Source organism: Trifolium pratense, linkage group LG1 (genome assembly GCF_020283565.1).
Source record: "Trifolium pratense cultivar HEN17-A07 linkage group LG1, ARS_RC_1.1, whole genome shotgun sequence".
NCBI lineage: Eukaryota > Viridiplantae > Streptophyta > Magnoliopsida > Fabales > Fabaceae > Trifolium > Trifolium pratense.
In genome coordinates, this window is record NC_060059.1 from 41,119,930 (window position 1) to 41,145,319 (window position 25,390).

General features: G+C 33.8%; 3 protein-coding genes and 1 pseudogene across 5 annotated transcripts; 2 read left to right on the forward strand and 2 right to left on the reverse strand.

Moving 5' to 3' along the window:
• The first annotated feature begins 149 nt into the window (after positions 1-149).
• On the forward strand, positions 150-1,791 carry LOC123894199 (annotated as a pseudogene).
• Positions 1,792-4,211: 2,420 nt separating this feature from the next.
• Positions 4,212-7,828, reverse strand: LOC123898101 (26S proteasome non-ATPase regulatory subunit 14 homolog). Its single transcript, XM_045948965.1, has 6 exons — positions 7,466-7,828; positions 7,180-7,357; positions 6,179-6,260; positions 5,325-5,501; positions 5,069-5,236; positions 4,212-4,613 (listed from the first exon to the last, which is right to left on the reverse strand). Exons 1-6 carry the CDS (start codon positions 7,608-7,610, stop codon positions 4,422-4,424), a joined length of 942 nt encoding a protein of 313 aa, XP_045804921.1. The 5' UTR covers positions 7,611-7,828; the 3' UTR covers positions 4,212-4,421.
• A 1,498-nt stretch (positions 7,829-9,326) lies between these two features.
• Positions 9,327-12,089, reverse strand: LOC123898108 (patatin-like protein 2). Its single transcript, XM_045948978.1, has 6 exons — positions 11,666-12,089; positions 11,388-11,569; positions 10,858-11,047; positions 10,547-10,711; positions 9,846-10,324; positions 9,327-9,742 (listed from the first exon to the last, which is right to left on the reverse strand). Exons 1-6 carry the CDS (start codon positions 11,807-11,809, stop codon positions 9,649-9,651), a joined length of 1,254 nt encoding a protein of 417 aa, XP_045804934.1. The 5' UTR covers positions 11,810-12,089; the 3' UTR covers positions 9,327-9,648.
• Positions 12,090-18,182: 6,093 nt separating this feature from the next.
• On the forward strand, positions 18,183-25,156 carry LOC123898109. Of its 3 annotated transcripts, none has more exons than XM_045948991.1 (10): positions 18,183-19,221; positions 19,481-20,638; positions 20,760-21,863; positions 22,027-22,068; positions 22,281-22,357; positions 22,686-22,770; positions 22,849-22,932; positions 23,053-23,154; positions 23,235-23,333; positions 24,531-25,156. In XM_045948991.1, exons 1-10 carry the CDS (start codon positions 18,475-18,477, stop codon positions 24,639-24,641), a joined length of 3,609 nt encoding a protein of 1,202 aa, XP_045804947.1. In that variant the 5' UTR covers positions 18,183-18,474; the 3' UTR covers positions 24,642-25,156. The 3 variants fall into 3 exon arrangements, with proteins under 3 accessions (XP_045804947.1, XP_045804957.1, XP_045804962.1); XM_045949001.1 differs by having other exon boundaries at positions 18,212-19,221; positions 19,484-20,638; XM_045949006.1 differs by lacking the exons at positions 22,686-22,770; positions 22,849-22,932; positions 23,053-23,154; positions 23,235-23,333; positions 24,531-25,156 and having other exon boundaries at positions 18,243-19,221; positions 20,760-21,873.
• Positions 25,157-25,390: the final 234 nt, after the last annotated feature.

The window sequence follows — 25,390 nt, forward strand, 5'->3', positions numbered from 1 at the left end:
AATTTATGGATCATTTTTTGCAGAACTTCAACATAAGGAATAAACCAAAATGTCAACTTATATTCATGCTTAAAAATGTTGTTTTAAATTATAATAAGGAAATTGCAGTTTTGTTTTATGTAATTTTGTTTAGTGATCTTTCCAGTTTTATGTGTGTAACTTTGGCTCTACCGACTGCAGGATCTTGTTGGGCATTTGCAACTATTGCAACTCTAGAAAGTGTTTGGCAAATAAAAACCGGTAATTTGATCTCTTTGTCGGCCCAATTTTTAATTGACTGCAATACGGAGAACCAAGGGTGTCTGGGGGGTAAGACTTCTATTGCTTATCAGTTTGCAACACAATTATATGGCATTGGAATTCCTAGTGAAGATGGTTATCCCTACAAGGGAATTCAACAAGAATGCCATACTGATGTTACACCCGTAGCAGGATTCCGTGATTATCGGTCTATACTTCCCAATGATGAACAACAAGTATTACAGGCTGTGGTACAACAGCCGGTAAAAGTTAGCATCGCCGTTACTAACCCTAATGTGACACGTGAATTTCACGATTTCAAAGGTGGTGAGGTTTATTCAGGAGCATGCGGTGTTAACGGACGAACCATGCTATTGTTGCTTTTTATCCCATCATGGTTTCGATTCTGTTAGTGTTGGGTTGTTTATTGTTATTTTAGAGTTCTTCAACATGAGAGCCGATAATATTTCATAGTCTATCAATTGGATAGAAAATGGAGCAGTCACCTCTATTAAGGAACAAACAGGCTATTGTGGTAACCTCTTTTACTATAATGTATTTATATTCTTTGCACCTGTTTAATATTGTAGTATTTTAATAAGACTATATTCAATGAATTGTTTGAATTGTTTAAACAGTGAGACTTGATTAACTCGAAAATAACTAGCACTCAGGAGCGCCAAAGTTACACACATAAAACTCACTAAATAAGTCTCATTGTTTTGAAAATTCAGTAAATATTTGATAATTAAAAAAATTCAGTAAATATAGTCTTATTAAAAATTCAGTATATATGTTACGATGCGTAATAATTGTAACCAAGTATTTGTTTCTATTATTATTATTATTATTATTATTATTACTAATTTAATCAATATTTATTGCAGGATCTAGTTGGGCTTTTACAACTGTTGCAATTCTAGAAAGTGCTTGGCAAATAAAAACCGGTAATTTGATCTCTTTGTCGGCCCAATTTTTAATTTACTGCGATACGGGGAACGAAGGGTGTTATAATGGTCGTATTTTTGAGGCCTGTGAGTTTGCAACACAACTACACGGTGGTGGAATTCCTAGTGAAGATGATTATCCGTATAAGGCAGATGAACTGCCGTAATGATTTTATACCCGTAACAGGATTTCGTGATTTTCAAGTTATACCTCCCAATGATGAACAACAACTACTACAAGTTGTGGTACAACAGCCGGTAACAGTTAATATCGCTGCTGGCACCGATGAACTTTACAATTTCAAAGGTGGTGAGATTTATTCAGGAGCATGCGGTAACGAGACGGACCATTCTGTTGTTATAGTTAACTATGAGGTAAGCAATGAAGGGACCAAATATTGGTTGATTAAAAACTCCTTGGATGAATTATGTGGGGAATTAGGCTACTTTAGATTGATAAGGGGAACCGGAACTCCAGGAGGTCATTGTGGCATTAATTCTGGGCCTGCTTTTTATCCCATTATCCCGGGTACTTAAGTTTCCTATTATGCATATGGCTTCTTACTGAATTGTATTGAAACTAGTTGGAGAACAAATCATTGATATAATGTACTAGTTATATAATTTAATATGATGTAATGTACTAGTTCTATATGATGTAATTTAATATGATCTAGTTATATAATGAACCAGCATACTTTTTAATATATGAAGCTAGTGATCTCTAGTCTGGTTACATAAAAAAGCAGTGTACAAGTAATAAAAAATTATCTCTTTTAGGGGCACCCATTTTTTTTACTTAGTGTGTGCGCGCGTGCGTGCACTCCCGTGTGCGTGCATGCGTGCGTTAAAAAATGTCTTGTGAAAAAATGTGGCACCCAAAATCTCAGGGACGGCCCTGTGCTCATCATCAGGATAGCAGTTGTGATTTCTCTTCATATTCGGCTGATAACTTAAAACATGAATAACAGAATTCGATCAGTGATGCTATATTTGTGGTGCTATTACTGACTATAATAACTTGGTCAGCAAGAAAAAGCACAAGTGCTATCTATAACTGACTAATAGTAACTTGGTTTCCTACATTTTATACAAATGAATTTTTCATCAAAATCTTAACTTTAATGGTTTACGGTTCTATATTTAAAAAATATACCTGTGAACCCTTTCGAAAATCCTTCTTTTCTACTTCAGGCAGCATATGTTCTATATACCTGCCATTTCCATGAGGACCAGTATCCACATAGCTTTTTCTTAAGCAAAAAAAAGGAAAAGGGGGAAATAAAAGACGGATTAGTCCACATTTCCATCTAACAAATCTGCAGAAAACCCACTTGGTTGGTGCATTGGTATTAGCTTGGGACCTGGGAGTGTGCTCCTCTTGAGGTCTGAGATTCGATTCTCTTTGGCGCCAATTTGGGTGGGCTAATTTAGCTTCTTCAAACAAAAAACAAATCTGCAGAATCTTCAATGAAAGGAAAAAGTTCCTAGAATTTCATCAACTAATTTGTAGAAAGTTCTTTGTATAATTTCATACTTGTCAATAAAGCTGACACTTGTTAATAATAACATGTAGTTGTACAAAGAAGAAAAGCGGCGCACCAGTATACAACTGACGCAGAAATGAACATACTATACTTCTTGATGCTTATTACTTGTAACTTAGGTAACATTTGCATAACACACACACACAATGCTATGATAACTCTTATGTTATTCTTGGTATTGTAAGTCTTGCGCAACCATTCATTTTCTGAAGCGTTGAGTCTCAGTCTTAGTACTAGAGCATACATTGATGTTTATTACCTGGCAATTGATAAAAAAACATACGAAAAACGCCGCCTAGACGTTTCTGTCAAGAGCTTAATTGAAGGAGAAAAAAACTATGAGATGTCGACAAAAAGATTGGGGCTTACTTTGTTGATGAAATGCAGTACACCACTTTGATCGCTAAGAAGGTATGTAGCCAAGTCACTTTCTCAATGGGAATAAATAAGTCCCTGTGGTTTTCAGTCGTCGATAGCGACAGAGCATAGAGCGCTATACTATAGAGACTGGTCAGTCTACTATGCTTTCTTGCTTGTAGTGTGTAATTTGGTTCAACATATCAAGCATATTAGTTTGAAAAACATGATCAAATGCTTCAACATTAACAGTACCACTCTGAGCCTGAGGCACATCAATAACAACACTCTTGAGGCATATCAAGTGTATAAATTAGATAATACATAAGTTTTCTGATTTTCTTTTGGACAATAAGACTAAATAGTCTCTTATGATGATTGAGGCATTTCCAACTCCAAGTTTGTCTTTCATGTCAAATTTACTTTTAAGTTTATTAATTAATATAGCTCTTTTGTGATAATCAATGGATACCTTGAGAATAATCTCTAAATAATCAAATGTCTAATACAAAAATGTGTGCAAGATCTTTTATATCTAAATTTTGTTAGGGATTTCTTAATTTTGCACAACAATCATAAATCAATGCTAACTGGTTACATAAATTTTTTATCTCTACAAATATAGCAACTTTTATTTGTTTTATTGATCCATTGTTTTTCTTCACTAAAAATCAATAGAATCTTACAAAATCTTTAAATATTTTTTTGTGAAAATAATTATGAAAATCTGAATAAAACAAACCCAGGAGATGTGTGTCCAATGTGTGAAAATAATTATGAAAATCTGAATAAAACAAACCCAGGAGATGCCTCCTTTTCAGATGTGTATCCAATCATTAATTTACAATATTGGTAAAAGAAGGTTGAAGCAGTTAGTATTGGTAATATGTGTAAGCACAACATTGATAATCAGTCGAGCTTGGGTGTAGGCAGAATTCTCCAATCCCGCACCCGATCATAAATACGCATGCAGAACTGAAAAGTTTAACCCGCAAACTGTTCAAGTCCGCCTGTTTCCTTATTTTCACAGTCGGGTTTATCGGGCTGCGGGCGAGTCTATCTTTTTTGCTAGCCCTACTTCAATGCATAAAAAATAGTAAACAACAAAAAACAAATCAAGTGCATTTTAAAGCTCTTGGGCACAATCCCCAGGGTCTCCATAGCTCAAAACATGAATGATTATCATCCTGAAACATGTAACATTTGAGATGAACACGTACAAATGCAAATAAATTTGAAACAGAAAACAATCTGTAGACAATCAGGTCAAAGAGTTTTAATGAAATATTGCCGAAAATCATGAAGAAGAATACACTGGAGGATCCTAATTCTAGAACACAACTGTGTCGAGCATCATTCCCAAAGTCTGAACAATGTTTGAAGACATTAAATTAGAAACATGCTCTTCAAGGTGTTTCTTAGCATCCTGCCTACCCACGTTGGCAATTGCAAGTTTTTCTGGTGAGAGCTCGTCTTCCTCCTGCACCGCCTTGTTGTACTTGGTTGCTAAACTTAGCATTTCCTGAATTGCACAAAAAATATTTTAAAATGAATAAATAAATATTTTGTCCTTCGAGTACAGAGAGTGTGTTTGTGTATCCTTTGCGTACACTTGCTTAAGTTTCTATGAGAATGCTGCAAATTTATATTCCCAAGAATAAACCATACCCCTCAGGTCTACACCCACACCATCATTCACGAAAATACAAAGTAACACGACAAACTGATAAAAATATGTTTGCGAAATTTACTAAACCATGTGAGCAAAATCATTCACAAACAGCGTGTTATGTCAAATATCTTGGAAGAATAGCATGGCTACCCAGCGATGAAGCTTAAGTATCACTTGCTAGTATCATATGTGTGATGAATTTGGACAAAGGAAAAAATATATAGTTATATGTGTGCAGAAGAGAGCAGAAATAAATAGGAAGAATAATCTATATTTCTATTTCACATCCAAAAATCTTAACATACCTGAACAGTCTGTTCATTAGTTTTAGAATGTGAATCAAATCGCCTGAGTGTCAAACCATCAGTCCATTTCTTCTTATGAAGGTTAAGCAACATCTTCTCTTCAAGCTCATTCTTCCTGTAATTGATTGCTATTGAGTAATAATGTCGGTTCAAGCCATGGATCAGAGCCTAACAAGGAGAATAAGAAGTCAAATTAGGTACAGACAAATAAAAGAATGCAGAAGCTATACTTTGAATAGATTTTCAAAACACTCACTTGGATAGATGGCTTGTTCAGATGGCCAAGGTTGGAGGTTGTCTGTCGTGGTTCTTGACCCAGCATCATAGTTTGTGGATTAATCAGCCGGAACGCATCAATCACCACCTTGCCTTTAACACTCTGAATAGGATCCACCACGACTGCCACTGCCCGTTGATTTAAAGCCTCAAAACTCTGTAATAGATAAAAGTAGCATACATATCATGTGCAACTTTCTAAAAGTAACACACTATCCACATAAGAAGGCAGTATCATGTCTCTAATAAAAACTCCTTAGTTTACGGTAAGTTTCAATTACTAATTATCTTGGTGCTTCACAATCTATAAATTAAGCATTTAAATTTAAATATAATAGCTCATGGTACAATCTTAATCCCATTGCAAAGCCATCAAGTTCTGCACAATTTCATGACTGAAGCAGTATTATTTATCTGACATGTTTATATCACTCAACAAAACTAGATAGCTTGCTTGTAGATCAACAAGTACTATCCCTAATCTAAGAATGGGGGGTATGATGATTGTGACGTTAGAGCCTTACAGGTTCAATCCTGCACCAGGACACACACCCTCCCCTATTTGAGTGCTTGCACCAATTGATATACACATGTACCCAATTGATGTTGCTTTTGTCTGAAATCATGAACACTTCCACTCAAGTATAATCCAGGAAATAAGATTACTTGCCTATACATCTATCTTTAGCAATAAAAATAATATAGTTAACCGTCTTCATTTTCCCCCCCTGAAGAATCATGTATATAACTTTTTATATTGCATATTTGGTAAATTAAATAAAAAATACATGAGAAGCTACCACAGTTAACTTAAGATTGAAGAAAAGTTGAAACCTGTTGTGTATTAATATCCACTCCAGAAAGCCAGCAACCAAATCCAGGATGTGAATGATACCAACCTACAACCATCTCGGGTCTGAAACAGAATATCGAAGTATAAGTAACTGATGTAAAGTGACCAGTCCAGACATTATTCATAGCACAAAAGTATGAAGCATGGCATGACAAACTTAAACTAAAAAAACTCAGGTATTATAAAACAATTGCCAAAGTCGCAAACTCTTTCCCACCAATAAAGTTGGCTACATGAAACAAATGATATAATAATATCCAATCTTATCGTAAATCATGTCTGATGACAAATCATTTGAATCAAAATCTTTCTTAATGGTTTGGCCTGTATAGTGTTTCTTGATCTCCCACTATCTCTAACCGCCTTATAGGAGCTTTAAGCCTTTTAAAAATCTTCTGGACACATACCCAAATCAACTAAGCCAATATTCTATTTCTACCAATTTTTTCAAAAGAGATTGTACCCCAACTTCCTATCCAGTGCAATCATCCATAGTCCTATATTGTCTCATGTGCCCACAAAACCTTCATAACATTCTCATCATTGCAAAATTGAGATTACTTTCTTGTTAGCTCTTTACCACCAACATTCAATCTCATTCATACAACATCTCAAGTTTTTGCATAAGCTTGGAAAATAACTCCCTTCACTTCATGCTTAAATTCTATGATTAAGTTCACATATCTTTCTATCTTCCCTATTCTTTATTATGTACTCAAACTACGCTATTTAATGTATGTTATGTCTCCAATTCCACAAATTCTTCTTTTTTACTTATCAACACTCCTCCTCCCTAACTTACATTACATTTAATATGTTATGCAACAATGCCATGCCTACCCTGACCCTGGTGACCCGCCGCAACCTAAACTTGTATTATGTTAAAATAGAAACCCATCTAGATTCCCATTTAAAAAAATCTAAATTTGAAGATAATTCTTTACTCAAAACAATAACTTGATTAAAAAAAAATAAAAAATACCTTCCAGTTTGTTTCAACATATCAAGCATATTAGTTTGAAAAACATGATCAACAGCTTCAACACTAACACCAGTACCACTCTGAGGCATAGCAAAAACATCAACAACACGTACAGTATACTCATCAACAAACTCCCCCAACATCAAACCCATAACTTCCATAGGAACACCAGCCCTACCTAAATTCACCAAAATCGAATCAACAAATTAGGGTTTCCAAAATTTGGGGGTATATGAAATTGAATGAAGAAATCGAAAATACAATAGACGAATTAGAGAATCTATACCGTGTTTGAGCATCTTGAGAAGTGCAAGGGAAGAGATGTAAACTTGCTCCGATGAATCTAGGGTGGGGGAATCCGGTGGTGGATGACCACCTAGTGCTCCACCTGCACCCGCGAACATTCTTTGAAGTCTCTCCATACCTGACATGATTGTGTTGTTGAAGATTCAGAAACAACGATTGATAGAAAATTGAAGCTTCAAGTTTTCGTTTTCTTCGTTAACAAGTTAAGAGTGATTTTTTTTTTCTTTCACTGAATGCTTTTTTGTTGTTGTTGTTGTTTGTGAACACTCACTGAGAAAGAAGAGAAAGAAACTCAGCGATGGTTAAATACGATTGCAAAAGTTTCGTTTGGATCAAGAAAAATATGACGTCAATAATACGACGGCTAAAGTTTGCGTTTTGAGGTTCATCTTACATGGATTTTTTTCTTAGGGTCGAATCTACGTGGATAAATGGCCCAAAATAATTATTATCACCCTATTGAGGAGTGATACCTACACCCCCTCTATTAATTTGGTTTTTTTTTTTACTAAATAAAAGATATTCATTCAAATTGAGAAGAGTACATCGATGCAATACAATTTCAAAATCACTAAAAATAAAAATGGTGAATATGCGAACAAACTCACAACATCCGTGTTGATAACATAAAACGACATATTGCATAAACCTACATATTTGACTATATTGAAGTGTCCGAAATATCCATGCATCCGGATCTGTAGCGTTGATGACACAAAATTCATTGATTGGATCTACATTGGATCAAACTTAATCCTTCAACTTGAAACAAATGAACATCGCACCAAGACGAGACAACAATACTCCACACTAAGAAGGGACAACAATACTCCACACTAAGACGAGAAAATCAAAACAAACAATGTGATGAATTCACAAAAACAAACGAAAAAAATACTAAATATATGTGGAAATCACACTTATTTAATTATTCTATCTCAAAAATACTTTTTTTTTTCTTGCTAGAAATTGGTCTTCGACTCTCACTTTTGTAGTTGTTCATCTTTTATGATGTGTTAAGTTGTGAGGAGAGAAATCAAGTCATTGGTCTCAAGTGGTTAATGAGCTTCACCAAAAAGGATTTGAGGTAAAAATATAAGAGAAAGAAAAAATAAATACGAGAGAAAATTGTTGATTATTTTTAAAGTACTAAAATATCCCTCGACTAAAAAACTTCCATCAAATTTAAATTATCTTTTATTAAATCACACACAATACATATTTGGTTTTTCCACATGATGAACATGAGTATCTAGCGTTTTGGGTTACCGTGATATTGGTATAAAGTTTTCACCATTGTTAGTGATGACTAATCAATGTCGAAAAACTTATGACTCATAAATTATGAGGCACACAAGGTGAGTTATCTCCTTCCAGTCAATTTTTTTTCATACATATGCCAAGAATTAAACACCTAACAACATCATGTCTAAAAGGATTAATACTAATCTTAGCACTTAAACTAATTCATTGTTACTAGCTATTTGTCTATTTAATCGTTGGCTGGCAGTTACTTGTCTATTTCAGGCATAACATGTAGCAGCAATTTCAGCCACACTTTCTACCTATATGCTATGTCTCATACCGCCAACAACATATCACCCTTGGGTCACTTTTGGTCTTAATTATACAGACCATTTTAATGACAGGGTCCTACAATCATTTTCTTTCTCAGTTTTTTACTAGCTGAAGTTTAAGAAATTTTTCAGAGGACAACCAATAATGCCACCACAACCAGCAGCGACAGTGCCGTCTATAAAGAACATTTTGATGAACAATGTGATCTAATCTAAGCTATATTGGCACTACAAATAACATATATCATTTGCAACGGTCTTGTATTTGATTCAATCAACAAAATTATATTGGACTTTTATAAATTTTGGTACATAGTTTTAAAGAAGTGTCAAACTGACATTTACACTTAAAATTGGAGAATAACAAATGAATTGAAAGTAAGAATACATAATTTTCACCAAACTTAATTGCAACTTATACAAAAGCTTTAAAAAAAAAAAAAAAAGGAAAACAAGAAACTCTTTGGTTACATTTTATTAAGCAATCAAACTTTTGATCTAATACATGTCACTGAACTTTTCATGCACATATCTTACAAATATTTTTTCTTCTTGAAGAAACATATTTGAAAAGATGTTAAGTTGATCATACAACTAGATGTCGAGCTTTCTTGCCTCTACTTGTATGCGGTGATCTCATTTCACGGAGTCTCCTCTCTTGCGAAAGTATTTTTGCAAGCCTAAATATATTATAATCAAATGTGTTATTAATAAAAAAATAATTGTAGCATAATCATAATTTGAGTAATAATTAAAAGCATCATTACTACTAATCTTAATTACCTCATGAGAGCAGCTTCATTAGTTTCTCCAGTTGTTATTGGTTCAAAGTGTCCATTTTCTAAATTGACTCTAGAGACTGGTTTCTTCAATAAATTCTCACCAATTTGGCTTAGTTTCTTCAAGTTCGCCTCAGTAGCAATGTCAACAGAAGAATCTATTCCGGTTAATGTGTCATCCTGAATTCGAAGGTAATTATCTTCTGAATGAAGAGCTTGAGTGACAGCAGATAAATGAAAATCAACCATATCACTACTTGATTGAGTAAAAACATCGATTAAAGGATTCGAACCACTATGTGTTAACCAATCCAATAGACCCCATTTGGCTGCCATTTGTGCACTGAATTTTTCCTCATTTTTTGCTGTCCCGGTGCCTAATGAAATTATCAGAAATCGACCATATTCAAGAGGCTTGATTGGAAAGAAATCAGGACTTTGATTGATGATTTGCTTTGTTACTTCATTCATGGCAACTAAAGCCTGCATCATAAAGAATAACAAATTAGTCTCACCTTCAATTAGTAATTAAATTTTGCATTTTGACGTAAATCAGGTATCTCTACATGCAACTGTAGAGACTAATCCCTCGAGTCTGCTGAGATTTAAATTGACGGCAATTTTTCTTTAAAATTTTTAACGTTGTTGCATGTACTAAATATAATTTTAAATAACAACTAGTACTTATTAGTTAATTGAGCATACCGGATTATTTGCACAAACACCACCATCAATGAGATTGAACTCCTCTTCTTTTTTAGTTTCTTCATGTTTATTTGTGAAGGTGTGAGCAGGAAGATAAGTAGGTGCAGCTGAGGTACTAATGCATATGTCTGAGAGTTTAACATCCAAAAAAGGAGATTTCTTAAGCTGCATAAATTTCAAACCACTTTAGTCTAGGTTTGACCATTGAAATATAAACAATTTTTGGGAATAAAAAAAAGTAAACAAAGACAAAATCTATAATTAATTAAAAACAATTTTAAATTCACATGATTCATAAGAAATTAATTAACCTGATAAGATGAGAAAATAATTGGCTGCAAAGTCTTGATGTCAAATGTAGGAATAACAATGTTGGTTAAGGTCTCATGCAACTTAATTTCTCCAAGTTTCTCTCTTACAACCTCATGAAGGTATTTTCCATCATATTTGGGTCCTCCAAGAGATCTCATTACCTTTGCTAATATTGTCCCACCTAGGCCTCTATGAAATTCAACCAACAAAAACTTCAATAAATTCCTCAATTATATATACCTCAAACCAAAATAAATATAAAATTCAGACATTTGAACATCAAAATACTGACATCGTTCATCTATTTTTAATCTTTTACAAATTTGCGTGTATTTTAAAAATACACACTGAAATAAGGTGTCGTATTTAACATTAAAAAATGAGTCTTGCTAACGAGTATACCCGAAACACTTGTTAAGCATTCCATTTAAATAAATTATTTATTCAAAGCCAGAGACACTATTTAGTATTTTCCTTAAACAATTTGTTTTAAAAAGTTAAGAACCATTATAATTACCAATTAATTTACCTAGGTTGTGGGAAAATTTTTGGGCAGTGTTCAAGGTAAAAGGGTTTGATATCTTTGGCAGCAAAAAGTGGACGGTTGTTTTTATCTGGAGCAGCTAACATGGCAGTTACAAGACCTCCTGTACTTGTTCCTGATATCACATCAAAGTAATCTGCAAGCCTTGCATCTTCACCATCCAATTCCTGCACACAACTTAATTATTAATTACTCTCATATAATAAATTAGCACTTAATTAAACAATGTATTCTAATTAACATTACTTTGATTTCATATATACCTGAAGGTGAGATTCAAGGAATTCAATAATTGCAGCAGGAATGAGTCCCCTAATACCACCACCATCAATACTAAGAATTGTTACCAAGTTTCCATAAGTAGGTGGTTGAATTTGTTCAACAGATAACTTTGTCACTCCCTCCATTTTTTTTAGTAAAGATTAATAAAACTTATGAAAACAAAAGGCTGTATATATATAGAGTATAGACTAAGGTTTATTTCTGAGCAGCAACAAGTGTTATGCAAACAAAGAAATAATAATATTGAAGAAGTTTAAGTTTGTGATCTGAATATGATAGATGGCTATGATATTTATAGTGGGATGCAAGTGGAAGGACTCAGTCAAAGTCTATCTTAGAGTTAAGAAGCCATCAAGGGGGGCTGCTGGATGGTTTAAATTATAGATTAATTAATGTACTCTGGTTTGAATATGTCATAGTGGCTAATGCATACAAAACATTATAGAAGTAATATAAACTTTGTAATTGTTAGGATTATTATTAGTTAATATTATTTCATATTAGAGTGTATCCCAATCCAAAGGGCATCGTTGGAGTATCTTTTTATTGGTTTGCAGTTTTTTTGTCTTTTTTGTTAACCTTTAGAGAATGTGTTATATATACATACTGATTCAGAATTCAATTACGAGATAAGTAAAGTCTTCATTTAAGGGTGGATCGAATTTTTTAATACTTTTTTAGGAGTACTTCTTTTTTTAGTAATTCTTTCTTTAGTAAAGTGCATTAACAACTTTATTAAATATGTTTGAATCTCATCTCCAAAAATTAGTTCAAATGGTAAGATTGTCTGCACGTATTTATATACACTTCACATCTAACGTTTTAGTTTGATTTTCAGTTTTTATGTTGATATGTTTGAATATATATATGGATACCTCTAATATTCAAGAGACAAGAGTGGACATCGAAAATAAAAATTATGATGATTAATTGAGCTACTTTGTAAATTATTAGACTCATTTTATTAAATATTCAATCAAATTTATTTTTATTTTTTATTTACAACTCGTGGCTTCTAGTATACTATTAAAATTCCACTAAATCAAATTCAGTGACTTCAATCATTTTTTTTTGTCAAATTGTCTAATTGTTTGAAATTTCACTTTTAAGGTCGATAAGTGGTCAATTTGTCAAACCCGACCCCTACATATATAATGCAACGTATCTGACAACTGAATTAAACTTATGGGACGGCTTCAATCAAATTTATTTGATTAATAGTAATACATCACAAACAATAATTAACGATCAATTATTTAAACGAGTCAATGTCTTGTAACCTTAACATTGATATTTGATAGTTTATGAATTGCGTGCTCATTTGCTTGGCGCAGTGACACATTATTAATTTTTTTCAACAAGAGAAATTGACAGCTAAATAAATTTCAATGTTGAAAATCTAGTATGCTTATAAAATTAATGTTTTGCTTACTCATTCTCAATTTTTTTTTGTCTTTTTTCTTCTTCTTTCCATGTGTGTGTATATATAATAGTAATTCACTTGCATGGCGCAGTGACAAATTACTAATTTTTCAATAAAAAAGATAGAGCTAAATAACTTTAGATTCTGATTGCTGAGCATCTTGTATAATTATAAAATTAATACTCGTCTTTCTCACTCTGAATATTTTTTTTTTGTCTTTTTACTGGTGATGAAGAGTTTTAGTAGTATATTAGAGATTTTGAGTTTTATTCTCAACTCCATTGTAAATAAATAAAAAAGCATAATGTATGATATTTTTATTTAAAGATAAATAAAAATATGGAAAATAATTATCTTAGTTAGACATCAAATTCAAATATTTTCTATCAATTAAATCATAAATAAAATTTATTAACCATTTGAGATTAATTACTTGATAATACTATTTATATTTCCATATAAAAAAAAAATTGAGCAATAAAGTCAAATTTTATAGAAATTAATAAAGTAAAAATTTATTCAAGAATATTATTTTTTTTTTTAAAATGAATAAAAATCTCCACTGTTTAGATTCAAAGGGAGAATTGTCAATGTGTCAAACAAAAAACAAATTGTCAATTTTTCAATGATATACACCCACAATTTTCCAATATAAATCCGTGTACGGATGTAATTTGGTTGCTTCCTACAATCCTACATTTTTGTTCTTTTATGTATGAAAAATGACAAAAAATTAATATGAAAACTCAGCCAGATCCGCCTAAGTGGTATGGTCCCCCAAGTGAAACGTTTTGCCTAAGCAACAACACAAATAAAGACAAATTATATGTAGATAAAGAAAGAAAAAAAAAATGTTCATTGACTTTGTATGGTTTAGCAAAGAAACTAGCTAGGGATGTGTTTAAATTGTATGGCAACAAAATTTACTAGATTTGAAATTATTGTATATTACTATACATATTACTGGACACCCTTTTAATTTAAGCACTAATTATATAAAATAATAACAATAATACTAAATACTGCTATATCATATAAGATAAAAAATTGTTCAATATTTAAAAAATTTATTCAGCGTTGTTTCATCCTTCAATGTTGCTTTATTTTGTGGATGATCTATCTTTTATATAAATGGCTTTGTGGGTAGGTAGGCAGGTGGGTGGGTGGGGTGAAGAAATCAAATAGTTGGAGGAGAGCATGATGATGGAAGTTGAGTATGATTAGTGATGATTTGATGAATGCAGAGAAAGATTAAATGATGATAGTGCGAAGGAATTTGTTTCAAGAAGATGATAAGTAAATTGAATTTATAGGCAAATTTGACTATTTTTGGTTCTCCTTTTTTCTTTGATATTTAATTTTAAGTTGTTTTAATCGTAAAAAAAATAATTAAAATTGTTTTAATTAATTTTGTAATTGATTTTTAATTCAAAGATAGTATTTAATTATTTGCTAATGTGGATAAAGATATTTTCGCTTATATTGTGCCAAATAATTTTTCATGCCACCTTATTTAAAAAAAAAATGACACATCAACGAATTTGGGACCAAAATTAGAGTTGGGAGCAAAATTGTAACAAATGTTAAAATAGAGGGGCTAAAATATTTTTTCCGAAATGTTTATTATATTATGTTTGATTTTTTTGAACAAGTCAAAATAATATATATATATATATATATATATATATATATATATATATATGGGGTTTTCTAACTTAGACCCTAGTTAGGTCTAAGTTAGCAAGGTGCACCTTTTGAGTTGGACAAAAATACCCATTTTTTTTTTTTTGAAACAATAGAGCAACTGGGGCATGTATGTAATTTGCATCATAAAAATACCCTTTTTTTTTTTGAAACAATAGAACAACTATTACATTTTTTAAATTTCTTCCAAATTTCGACCTCATTTTACGTGCGAATCGAACGCCGATTTCAAAAACTAATACCGGAAACCTTTGTAAAATTGAAAAACGATCAAAATCCATATAAGGAACGTCGAGTTTCGTTGAGTATTGAGGGAGATCGAACCGGGTCAAAAACCGGGTCGCACGACCCGTTTCTGCATAAAACGGGTGGGAGGGACGATGAACAGTGCGCGTCGCCCACGCCCACTCTCACCGGCGGCGCGTGGGGGCGCGTGCGGCCTCAGGGAGGCTCTATTTTTTTTTATTTTTTCATAATAAAATAGTAGATAATATTCTGGAAATTTTGGTATATTGTATGAAATTTTTGGAGACCCGAAACTATTTTTAGTTAATTAAATGAGTAAAAAGGTAATTACAAATATTATAATTCCATAAAAAATTTCCAAAATTTTATGTAAAGTACTATGAATTATTTAGAACCCTCTTGTGTTCCTCACTCTCCCTAGTTCAAGTCATGAAATTATTTTCACAAATTCCGCTGATTATTTAAAACCATTTAACAAATAATAATAATAATTTCATAGATTTGTACTCTGAAACCAATTGTTTTTTTATTTGTTTCTAATAAAATATTAGATAATATTCTGGAACTTTTGGTATATTTTATGAAATTTTTTGAGACCTGAAACTATTTTTCGTTAATTAAATGAGATAAAACGGTAATTAAAAACTATTGTTTGCTTCTAAAACCATTTAGCTGGAAGAATGGTTTCAGAGAGTTATACTGTGAAACCATTCTAGCAGTAAAATGGTTTCAGAAGCAAACAATTAAAAATCAACTCCCCTGAAACCATTCTATCAGTGAAATGGTTTCAAAGTACAACGCTCTGAAACCATTGTACCAGCTAAATGGTTTCAGAATGGTTTCAGAAGCAAACAATTAAGAAATTACTCACTGAAACCATTCTACCAGTAAAATGGTTTCAGAGAGTTATACTGTGAAACCATTCTACCAGCTAAATGGTTTCACAGTATTATATAAAGATAATTAAAGGTAGTGAAAAATTGAGTTTTTTTTTTTGTGTCCAAATCAAACGAACCAAGTCTCTATTTGTAGACAAAAAAAAATTATGAATTTTGGTATAAAAATAAAAAAATAAAAAATTAATTTACAACGAAATAATTGAGTTTAAAGTATTAAATGAAAAAAAAAACACGCCAATCACCCAGCAGTTGACACGTGTCCTGCTTTTTTAAAATGAAATTTTCTCTCTCCAGGCGCAGATCTAGTGTGGTGCACGCGCTGGCTTATCATGGAGATGGATGATCTGGACTGTCTGATTGATCCGACAGCCATGATGAGATCATCTCTTGGCCGTCTGATGGAAATCAACGGTCTGTAACGGTGGTCCTGCGGTAGGCGCGCGACACTGGATCAGCGCCAATATGTTTTTTTTTTTTTTTTTTAAAAAAAGAAAGGGTATTTTTGTCCAACTCAAAAGGTGCACCTTGCTAATTTAGACCCAACTGGGTCTAAATTAGCAGCCCCCTATATATATATATATATATGAGTCAGGATCCGTTGACACCAACTAGTTTGACACCAAATGTTACACCTCTCAATAACGTTTTAACCGATATAAATTTTATAAAATCCACCGTTGGATTGAAAGTTTACATCATATAGATCATTTGTGTAAAATTTCAAATAAATCCAAAATCATTTGATATGTTATTGAGATATATCAAAATTAACGGTTTTTGTATTTTTTTAAATGCCGTTAATCTTTATGTGTCTCAATAGCATATCAAATGATTTTGGATTTGTCTGAAATTTTACACAAATGATCTGTATGATGTAAACTTTCAATCCAACGGTGGATTTTATAAAATTTATATCGGTTAAAACGTTATTGAGAGGTGTAACATTTGGTGTCAAACTAGTTGGTGTCAACGGATCCTGACTCTATATATATATATATATATATATATTATGTTTGATTTTAAAATTAGGAGATCAAAGTTATGAGAATGATAAAACAGGGGAACCAAAATTATAATTAATCTTTATAAATCAAACAGAGCCCATGAATACGTGATTATTTATATTATTATTTTCATTATAAAGTTTCTTATATGAATATTCATGCAGAAAGCTTTAAAATCAAAATGTTTGCTACTCTATTATTTTATTTTTGCATAAGTTTAAATTATTTTTTCCCTATTGACTTTAATAATGAAAGAAAACATATATGTATATATATCATTGACAAATTTACAACGAACGGACGTTATATATATGAGATGTGTCATTTTGCACCCTTCAATATTTGTTAGTTATCTTGTAAAAGAGGTGTTTTTGAAATTTCAAGGGATGCTTGAGAAACTTAGGAGGGCGTGGAAAGAAGTTGTCGTCATGTCTTTCCATCGAAAATTGTTTTTTGGCCCCCTATGTTGCTTTAAGGCCTCTTGTTCTGACCAAATTACCCCTAGTTAATTTTGGAACATACATTCTAAAATAGTTTTTTTTTGTTTTAAAAAATTTGATATTTCAGAAGTTACAATCCGAAATTAACTAAAAAGACCATTTCAGAACGTAAGTTCTGAAAGTAGTTAATTTTGGAACGTACGTTCCAAAATTAACTAATTTTGAAATTTACGTTCCGAAATGGTCTTTTTATTTTCATTTTTTTTTTATATTTCGGAAGATACAATCCGAAAACGCCTAATTTTGGAACATATGTTCCAAAATTAGTTAATTTCGGATTATAACTTCCAAACCATCCTGTATCCCAAAAATCAGGGATATTTTTGGGGCCTAAAAAACGATTTTCATTTCCATCACTATGATGGGCCGAAGCCCAATATCCCATCCTCACTTTCTTGAGCCCTAAGATGACCAATACCAAATCGAAATGTTTCATAACTCTTTTGATGTTTTCTCTTCCCACCTCTCATGAATCTTTTATACCCTCAATATTCTAATTTTGCCATTGCAAAAAAATTGGTTCGCAGAAACCGAATTTTCACTAGTGCAAATTCAGAGTAAATTTCGGTTTTTAGAAAGCGAAATTTGTTTTTAAGGCAAAAAAAAAAACTTTGGTTTCTACGAACCGAAATTTTTTCAAGGGCAAAATTGGAAATTTAAGTGGATAAAAGATTCACGGGTGGGAATAGAAAACATCAACTCTTTTCATATGGCATATTCTCGTGACAAAATTCCAAAAACCTTCTTATATATAGTCTCTCAATATTATCCATGTACCTCTTTCTTCATCACATACATTTCATTTCATGCACGAAACCGAGATACACTCCCGCCATCTTCGCCTGCAACTTCTAAAGCATCATATCTTCGCAAAAACATCAATCAAACACACACACACACACTCAAGTCATCAATCAACGACCCTATTCTCTTCTCTTTCAATTTCACAACCATGATATTCAAATTCCCATCACATTGCGCTAATAATAACACAAAAAAATAAAAATAAAAACAATGCATCGATTTTGTTTTAGAACCAAACCCCTTCTTCGTCGTTTCCCTCATCCTCCTAAATACATTTCTTCATCATCATCTTCATATTCCAATCAAAATCTCAACAATTCACATTCACCCCAAAAACCTCTACAAAATCCCCAAATTACCCCTCCAACCGTTCCTAACAAACTCTCTCCTGTTACTTCTTCTCTCTCAAAAACCTCCGTTATCGCTCTCTCCGCCGCCGTAGTCGCTTCCGTCGCATTCATTTCATACGATTACGGCCGCGAACAACAATCCGATCACGGAGGTGTCCATAATCCTATCTACGCTGGCGCCGAACACGCCGCGCATCGTTCCGCCGAATCTGTAAACCGGATTTTCCATCACGTGAAACGAACCGGTGTTGCTGCTACGGTTCTATGGCAGTCGTTACGTTCAGTGTTGTCTTCGGCGAACCACGAGGTTCGTTCTGGATTCGAGATTCGTGTTGCGGCGTTGCTGGCAGATATCGCTGCTGCGAATTCGAGCCGTAGAGCCGCGATTGTTGGTGCCGGTGGTGGCGCTGTTGTGGATTGGTTACTTGATTCTGTTGCTGTTGTGAAAGATGTTGGTGGTGGTACTCAGGCGGAAGCGGCGAGAGCGCTTGCGTATTTGATTGCGGATCCTGATGTTTCTGCTGCTGTGTTTGCGCGACCTCACGCTGTTCCGAATCTTCTGAGGTTTATCTTCTCTTGCAAGCCACGGCGTTCCAAGAATAAAACGGTAATCATCGGTTTAGGGTTTTCTTTCTGAGTTGTAATAATCAATTTTACTAAGCTTGAATTAGACCTAGTTTGAATTATATTGTAGATGTTGTAGTTTTTCTTTATTAAATGAAATACATCGCGATTGCATAATGTAGATATATTTATTTTTTTGCTATATATTATATTATTATATGAGGACTCTTATTATATTATATAAATGAATGAATGTAAGGTTCATTCTTGAGATGTTGACATTATGCAATTTTTAATGGCAGAAGAATTCAAGACGTAGTGCATTTGATGTTTCTGATTCTTTGAAAGGTAGGAGCATGCTTGTGGCTTCTATTATGGACATTGTTACTTCCAGCTGTGACAATGCTGAGAATGTATTTTTTAAGCCATCTTTGCCTGGAAATGCTGAAACCAGAGATATTGCTGAAGCACTACAAGTTATCGAGGAAGGGGGTTTGCATTTGGACGAGCCACCTGAGGATGATGATGATGGTGGTGGGATAGGAGGGAAAGGGATTGGAATCAAGATACTTGAAGGTACCACTGTTTTAGGACTTTCAAGGACCCAAGATGCAATGGAGTTGGATAATGCTGATTTTGGTCATGAAGAAACATTGAAAGACAATACACCGTCAACACTTGTGTACCATAAGTTCGATGATTCACGGGTTGAAAACAATATGTCCTCTGTTGTTGTACCTGGTCTCTGGGATGATTTAACCTATGAACATGTTGCTGTTCCTTTTGCCACCTGGGCATTGGCAAATTGGGCAACGGCATCACAGTTGAATAGATCTCGTATTCAGGAACTAGATCAGGATGGAAATGCTGTCTTGTCTGCTTTAATGGCACCTGAGAGATCTGTAAAATGGCATGCAAGTTTGGTGGTGCGGTTGCTTTTAGAAGATCGCGATACACCTCTGAATGAATCTGTTTCTGATTGGAGTTCCCATCTCCTCTCCACTATATCTCATGCATGTAAGCATGATGATGCTTCGTTGGCTCAGGTAGCCTTTTCTGCCTTTCTTTTATCTGTTGAGAGGAGTCCTGAGGTGCAGAAGACAGTGATGGAGAAGGGTCTTAATTTGATGAGAGACATTGCCAAGACAACAAAACATAAGCAGGTGCAAGAAGCAATAGCAAAGGCATTAGAACTACTTTGTACTGGGGATCGCCATTTATCTCTTGAAGAGAGTCAAAAGTGGTCGGGCATTCTCATTCCCTGGGTTTTTGGAACATTTTCCTCTGATGTTCTACGAAATTCAGCCATAAAAATTCTGTCCCAGATCCTTGAAGACTATGGAACAACATCTGTACCACTTTCCCAAGGATGGTTGGCCATGCTGTTAAATGAAGTACACAATTCCATCAAGAAATCAATTGATAAAGGAGCCAGTCAACCAAAAAGTGATAAAGTGAAGGTATAAAAATAATTTTATCTCTCTTTCTGTTAAAAAACTGACATGCTATAGTTATCTGATTGTGCTGCTTTAGTTCCAAGTCAACTTCTGATGTATGTTTTGGCTGTCTTAACTTTTGCAGACTTTAATCAATAATGCAAATATTGCTTCTGCTGCACAAGTTGCAAATCAGCTTTCCAATGCTGTTGTTAATCTGGCAGCTAAACAATTGAGCACTGTGTCTAATTCTGAGGATATATCCCCACTGGCAGATTTTCTTTCTCTGGAACCTTTAGCAGGGCCGTTTAAAAATTTAAAAAAGGATAGTCTGCCTAAATTTGGTGCTGCAGATTCTGCCTCAGCAACCCTTAAAGGTATTAAAGCTCTGACCGAAGTTTGTGCAGAAGACTCTGAGTCTCAGAACAAGATTGTTGATTTTGGTATTTTATGTTTGCTGAGGCGCTTTTTGTTGAATGATGATTATGAGAGACTGGCTGCTATTGAAGCTTATGATGCATCATCAAGAGCACATGAGAGGAAATCAAATGAAGGTGAAGAACTACCTAAATCAGATATAAATGATCCATCTAGTGTCCGAGTTCCACCTACAGCTCATATCCGCAGGCATGCGGCTCGGTTGTTGACCATCCTCTCACTGCTTCCCAGAGTCAAGAAGGTAATCATAGCTGATAAAACTTGGTGCAGTTGGCTTGATGATTGTGCTAATGGCAAGATTCCGGGTTGCAGTGATCTTAAGTTGCAAAGTTATGCCAGAGCAGCACTTTTAAATATATTTTGCAATGACCAGATTAATGGAAGGTCTGACAGTGCAAGCCCTTTTGGTGGTGGTGGTGTAAATTATAACAACAACAACAACAACAACAACAACAATAATAATAATAATATGTGTCCCCGTTATGAGGACATGATATTCTTGATAAATTCTCATCTTCCTCACTGGAAGTGTCCCAATGAAACAGATCAACAAGGATCTTTCCCAAAAGATATAACAGATTCAACAAAAAATAGCCTAGGTGCAGATTTTCCTGAACTAGATGTGGTTTTTGTCCATGGCCTCCGTGGCGGCCCTTACAAAACCTGGCGTATATCAGAGGACAAATCGTCAACTATGTCTACTTTGGTAGAGAAGATTGATGAGGAAGCTGGAAAGCTTGGAACCTTTTGGCCCGGTGAATGGCTTTCTAGTGATTTTCCCCACGCTCGCTTGTTTACCCTCAGATACAAGGTTTGACTTCGTAAGATTTTGATCTGTCTGCCTTAGAAAGATGATTCTAGTTTATAAATCATGTATTTTTTTTTTATTGTTAGATACACTTCTAACAGATATTTAGAGCTTGCCTCATGTGTGATCCCCTTCACCTGCATCTAACTCTTGATGGTTTATACAGACTAATCTCACACAGTGGTCCGGAGCTAGCTTGCCTCTTCAGGTTACACTTTTATTCACCTCTTCATCTGTTATTGCTAGATCAATAGTTAGAATAGTGTTTTATTTCTCCACCATTAACTATTTTTTAAGTTACTTGGGAATTCGCCAATCCTTGGCAGGTCTCTTTTATCTCTACATTGGTTCAACACACACTTGTTGCTTTACTTGCCAGTTAAATTGCAGTTCATATACATGTTTATTTGAAACTTGCAGGAAGTTAGTTCTATGCTACTGGAGAAGCTTGTTGCTGCAGGAATTGGGAATCGACCTGTTGTTTTTGTTACTCACAGGTTAGTATGGAGGACAAAAACATAACTAGTTCTGATTTTGTTTTTTGGTGACTGCTAACATGTGTCCTTAGGGCACATGTTAAGAAACTCATTTTAGAAATATTTTTCTTGAAAGTTGTTCATTCAACTTTTAAAAAGTTTAAAGTTTACTTTTTTTAGTGCAAAATTTCTAATTTTCAGATCCTTAATATGTGCCCTAAGGGCGCATGTTAGCAAGACTCTTGTTTTTTAATTGCAATTTCCAAATGTCTTTGATACCTAGTTTTTTGTTTAATTAAATTACGCCTCTCTTTATTTGTTTTTTCTTGTGGTCTTCTTTTGTCTGCAGCATGGGGGGCTTGGTTGTGAAGCAGATTCTCCATTCAGCAAAGGAGGAAAGATTTGATAATCTTGTGAATAACACAAGAGGAATAGTAAGTATCAACTCCATAATTAAATATATGTTCAAAAAAATTTATGTTCTTCTTTTTATGCTTTATTTTTTCTCGTAGGTGTTTTATAGCTGTCCACATTTTGGCAGCAAACTTGCCGATATGCCTTGGCGAATGGGCTTTGTACTTCGTCCTGCTCCATCGGTTAGCATTTAAAGTTACCTGCCCTCATTCAACAGTAGATGTTAATTAATGTATTTCCTATTATAATAAATTGCTTCATTTGGATGAATTTTTAGCACTTGGTTCTTTAATGTTGTATAGATAGGAGAGCTAAGAAGCGGGTCTTCAAGATTGATTGAGCTTAATGATTATATTCGTCAACGTTATAAGAAAAGCGTTCTTGATGTCCTCAGTTTTTGTGAGGTAATCAGCACTTCAGATTTTTCTTTTAAGTATCAGGCAGGTGTCATTTTTTGAGTTTGAGTTATCACTGTTTTTTGCAGACTAAGGTAACTCCAATAGTAGAAGGTTATGGTGGATGGGCCTTTCGAATGGAAATTGTACCAATTGAGTCAGCATATCCTGGATTTGGGGAACTAGTTGTAAGTATATTGTGAGACTATATCTACTGTGATTGACAAAAGAAATAAAATGAAAAATAAAACATTTGTTGAGTAAGCTTTAACTCAAGTGAACCCCTCCTGAATTCCCTGCTGCAAAGGCAGTTCCCTCGGCTAATTATGCCCAAGAATAAATTTCCCTTTTTCTCTTTTCTTTTTAGAAAAATAGAGTGAAGTAACTAATGCTACCGACCCTGTAGTTTAATGATTTAAGGTTATCACTTTTATTTTCATGATGATTTTGGTTGGGTTCTCTTTCTCATTTTAATCTGCTTGAAAGATCCTTAGATTTGGTTTGATTGCATTGTTTACTGCATAACTTTCAACTTCCATTGTTCTGCCATCAACTAGAAGACTGCATTACATGCGAAAGTTGTTTACAGTCCTCAGAATGAAACAGTGTCTGTGACTGCGAGTGCATCGTTTTATAGTGATTTAGTTGATGGTCCTATGAAAGATGCGTCCGATAACATTTATCTGCATGTCCTTTTAGTAATTATTCTATTTGGTTTGAGGGTAGGGAACTATTTTTATTCCATTACATACCTAGTTATACTTTGGGTATTCATATTTTTTAAAAATTAAAAATAGGTATGCAAGTTTTAATCCTGCATACTACAGTATGATTTGCCCAATTAACTCTTGTTCTTCCAGTGGAAGCTGAAACTTACTTTTTGGTGGGGTAGAGAGGTTTGTTCTAGCCTCTAGGGGATGCACGAGATATAAGGATGCGGGGACCGACCCTCACCACTAACCATGGGCACTTGGTCATACCAACTTTACTATAATTTTTGGCATACAAAAATTAAAATGATATAGGATCTGAAACATCTGGAATGGTAAATCTAACACTCCTGTGGCCAGATTCCATTGTATAAATGTCTTTTTGTTTGGTTCAAGTACTTCTTGTCATTATGGTGCTGTAACTATTGATTGTAATACTTTCCGTTTTGTTTCTTCGATGTACCTAAAGTGCACAAGTGTGTATTGATCCTTGATTTAGTTTAAAGTACATTGTTATTCTGACTCATTAAAATCCAAGGGTGGATACACCCTTGTGAAGATTATTACAAATTCATATCAGAGGACTCTATCCAATATTTCAAGTTTCTCTCTTTTTTAGGTATAGTTCTTCACATTAATTCTTGATTCCCTGTTTATCTTGAAATTCTGAAACAGGTTTTGGAGTCGACCGATCATATAAATTCTTGCAAGCCAGTGAACCGCTCAGACCCTTCTTATACAGAGACATTAAAGTTCTTAGAGAAATTAAAAGCATGCTATAACTAAGTAGACATGTTTCAACGATAGATATGTAAATACCTAAAGAGCTAGGTAGGTGTTTTGGCGTGGCATTTATATTTCAGATACACAGGAAGCTTGTATGTCCTATGGCATCGACTCAATACTATTTAACATATTAAGTGAAGCTTCAAGGTGGACTAAATACCAAGATATTGGCACACACGTAACTTCCATATTTTCCCATTCTTCAATCATTCTTCCGCTTCAAATTTTGTCCGTGTTGGAGGTCAACTGGCCCTGTGGTACTGTAATCAGTATCTTTTGTACATAAATAGGAAGCAAAGCACAATTGTAACCCATGTATATGTATATTCATGTAAATCCTTTTTTTTTCTTCTATATTGTTTGGTGTTAAGCATAAGCATAGAGGTTTTGGTTTGTATTTCTTTTTTGAAAGTCATTCAACTTCGACTCCTCAGCAAGGGCATGGTTGGATAGGTGGATACTTTAATTAAATTTGGTCTGGCTTTTGCTGGCTATTGAGGATAGAATTTTTAAAATTTTGTTTCTGGATTCGCTCCCCTTAATTGCTTCTTTTTCGTTTTCTCAAACAAACTAAAAGGTCTTCATAAAAAAGGTCTTCTTTTTTATTTTACACTTGTTCAGAAAAAACTTTTTTATTTTACATAAAAATAAATGTAATGGAGTAATTACTCTATTATTCAAAAATGAAACGCTAAATTGCAGTTTTGGTCCCCACGTTTTCTAATTGTGCGATTTTAGTCCCCCTAGTT

Coding starts and splice junctions, on each gene's coding strand:
- LOC123898108 (XM_045948978.1), bottom strand. CDS start 11,809: ATGGAGGGAGTGACAAAGTTATCTGTTGAACAAATTCAACCACCTACT. Junction 11,570..11,665: donor TCCTTGAATCTCACCTTCAG/GTATATATGAAA, acceptor AGTTGTGTGCAG/GAATTGGATGGTGAAGATGC. Junction 10,712..10,857: donor TTATTTTCTCATCTTATCAG/GTTAATTAATTT, acceptor AAATTTATGCAG/CTTAAGAAATCTCCTTTTTT.
- LOC123898109 (XM_045948991.1), top strand. CDS start 18,475: ATGCATCGATTTTGTTTTAGAACCAAACCCCTTCTTCGTCGTTTCCCT. Junction 20,639..20,759: donor CAAAAAGTGATAAAGTGAAG/GTATAAAAATAA, acceptor TAACTTTTGCAG/ACTTTAATCAATAATGCAAA. Junction 23,334..24,530: donor CTGGATTTGGGGAACTAGTT/GTAAGTATATTG, acceptor ATTCTGAAACAG/GTTTTGGAGTCGACCGATCA.
- LOC123898101 (XM_045948965.1), bottom strand. CDS start 7,610: ATGTCAGGTATGGAGAGACTTCAAAGAATGTTCGCGGGTGCAGGTGGA. Junction 5,502..6,178: donor TGGATATTAATACACAACAG/GTTTCAACTTTT, acceptor TATCTATTACAG/AGTTTTGAGGCTTTAAATCA. Junction 5,237..5,324: donor TGAACAAGCCATCTATCCAA/GTGAGTGTTTTG, acceptor TCTCCTTGTTAG/GCTCTGATCCATGGCTTGAA.